The sequence below is a fragment of the Carlito syrichta genome, unplaced genomic scaffold (genome assembly GCF_000164805.1).
Source record: "Carlito syrichta isolate Samal-C Ts95f unplaced genomic scaffold, Tarsius_syrichta-2.0.1 Scaffold136414, whole genome shotgun sequence".
NCBI classification, from domain to species: domain Eukaryota; kingdom Metazoa; phylum Chordata; class Mammalia; order Primates; family Tarsiidae; genus Carlito; species Carlito syrichta.
The window spans coordinates 79,346-81,326 of record NW_007080510.1 but is presented as its reverse complement, the minus strand read 5'-3'; the positions used below and the strand labels follow the sequence as shown (position 1 = coordinate 81,326).

The 1,981-nt window shown below is 46.4% G+C and overlaps 1 protein-coding gene across 1 annotated transcript in view; it reads right to left on the bottom strand.

The window, feature by feature from the left end:
* Positions 1–769: 769 nt before the first annotated feature.
* LOC103251145 (CCR4-NOT transcription complex subunit 10) overlaps positions 770–1,981 on the bottom strand; it is a 74,527-nt gene continuing 73,315 nt past the window's right edge. The window contains exon 14 of the mRNA XM_008049746.2: positions 770–887. Within this exon, the coding sequence (XP_008047937.2) occupies positions 770–887 (118 nt within the window). The remainder of the gene's footprint in view (positions 888–1,981) is intronic.

Sequence of the window (1,981 nt, the reverse complement as noted above, 5' to 3'; positions counted from 1 at the left end):
TTTTTTTTTTTGAGTAAAAGTCTCACTCTGTCACCCAGGCTGGAGGGCTGTGGCATGCTCCTGGCCACTGTAGCCTTGACCTGCTGGGCTCAGGCGATCCTTCTGCCTCAGTCTTCCAAGTAGCTGGAACTACAGGTACACGCAACCACACCTGGCTAATTTTTGATTCATTGGAGAGATGAGGTCTCACCAAATTGCCCAGGCTGGACTCAAACCTGTGGGTTTACGCAATCCTCTCACCTCAGCTTCCCAAAGTGCTGGGATTAGGCGTGAGCCACCATAACCGGCCAAAAAAGAAAGTTTTAAAACCAGTTGCAGCCAGGCTCGGTGGCTCAACCTCAACCTATAATCCCGCGCTTTGGGAGGCTGAGGTGAGTGGATTGCCTGAGCCCGCGGGTTCGAGACCCGCCTAGGCAACTTGGCGAGACCTCATCTTTACAATAAATCAAAAAATTAGCCAGGCGTGGTAGTATACGCCTGCAGTTCCAGCTACTTGAAAGGCTGAGGCGAAAGGATGACTGGAGCCCAACAGGTTGACGCTGTGGTGGCCAGAAGCGTGCCACTACACTCCAGTCTGGGCAACAGAGTGAGATTCCAACTAAAAAAAACCCCCAAAAAACCAGTTGCTTAACCTACAAATATATTAACCTAGAAATACACACATACACAGACACACACACATGGAGAGAAGAGTAAAAAGAAACAACACACATCACAAACAACTGGAACCCTAAAACAAAACACACCAGGGACACAGGGCAAGTTACACTTACTTAAGAGATCCTGACAGCTTGGGCTGCTGGAGAAGTTTATCTGCATGATTCAAAGCCATAAGGTTATCACCCAAAGCCAGAGCCACATAAGCACTGCAAGCAAGTATGGAGCACCTAGAACACAAAAGGGAAGAGGCCGAAAGCCTGAGTTTAAAACTGATAATGGTTATTTCTGTGAAATAGGGACAGATGCTCTAATTACAGCTGTGACAACCTGGACACCAGGAAGGGAGAGAGGAAGTTGTGGTATTAATGGTAAGAATGAAAATGGTGTAGGAGATCTTTCTGAAGCACAGTATAGTTATTTACCCAAATCATCTTTAGCGTCCATCCTACTGACCCACATCTCCAACAAAATTACCAGGTGAAGGTACAATACCTTCTAGTCTGTAAAAGATAACACTGCAGTTAAAGGCCTAATGAGAACTTCCTTCCATAGAACAAACCTTCTAACAATCTGAAGATAAAGTGTGGAAGCAGATCTTATTTTTTTCTGCACATGTTTGTGATTCTGCTTAAATACACAATTTACTTTGCTTTTTCTTTTTTCTTTTTTTTGAGTTGGAGTCTCACTCTGTTGCCCAGACTGGAGTACAGTGGCATGCTCATGGCTACCGTAGCCTCAACCTGCTGGGCTCAGGTGATCCTTCTGCCTCAGCCTTCTAAGTAGCCATAACTACAGGTATGCACTACCATGCCCGGCTAATTTTTATTTATTGTAGCGATGAGGTCTTGCCAAGTTCCCTGAGCTGGTCTTGAACCTGCGGTATCAGGCTTCACTCGCCTGAGCCTCCCAAAGTGCTGGGATTACAGACTGAGCCACCGAGCCCGGCCACAATTTACTTTTTTTTGAGTTGGAGTCTCACTCTGTTACCCAGGCTGGCGTGCAGTGGCAGTCACGGCCACCATAGCCTCAACCTGCTGTGCTTAAGTGATTCTTCCACTTTAGCCTTGCAAGTAGCTGGAACTATAGGCACACACGACCATGTCTGGCTTATTTTTTGATTTATTGTAGAGACAAGGTCTCATCAAGTTACCCAGACTGGTCTCAAAGCCTTGAACTCAGACAATCCTCTCGCCTCAGGCTTTCAAAGTGCTGAAATTACAAGCTTGAGCCATTGTACCTGGCACTTTTTCTTTTTTTTTTTTTTTGAGTTGGAGTCTCACTCTGTCGCCCAGACTGGAGTGCAGTGGCCGCTCCCGGCCAC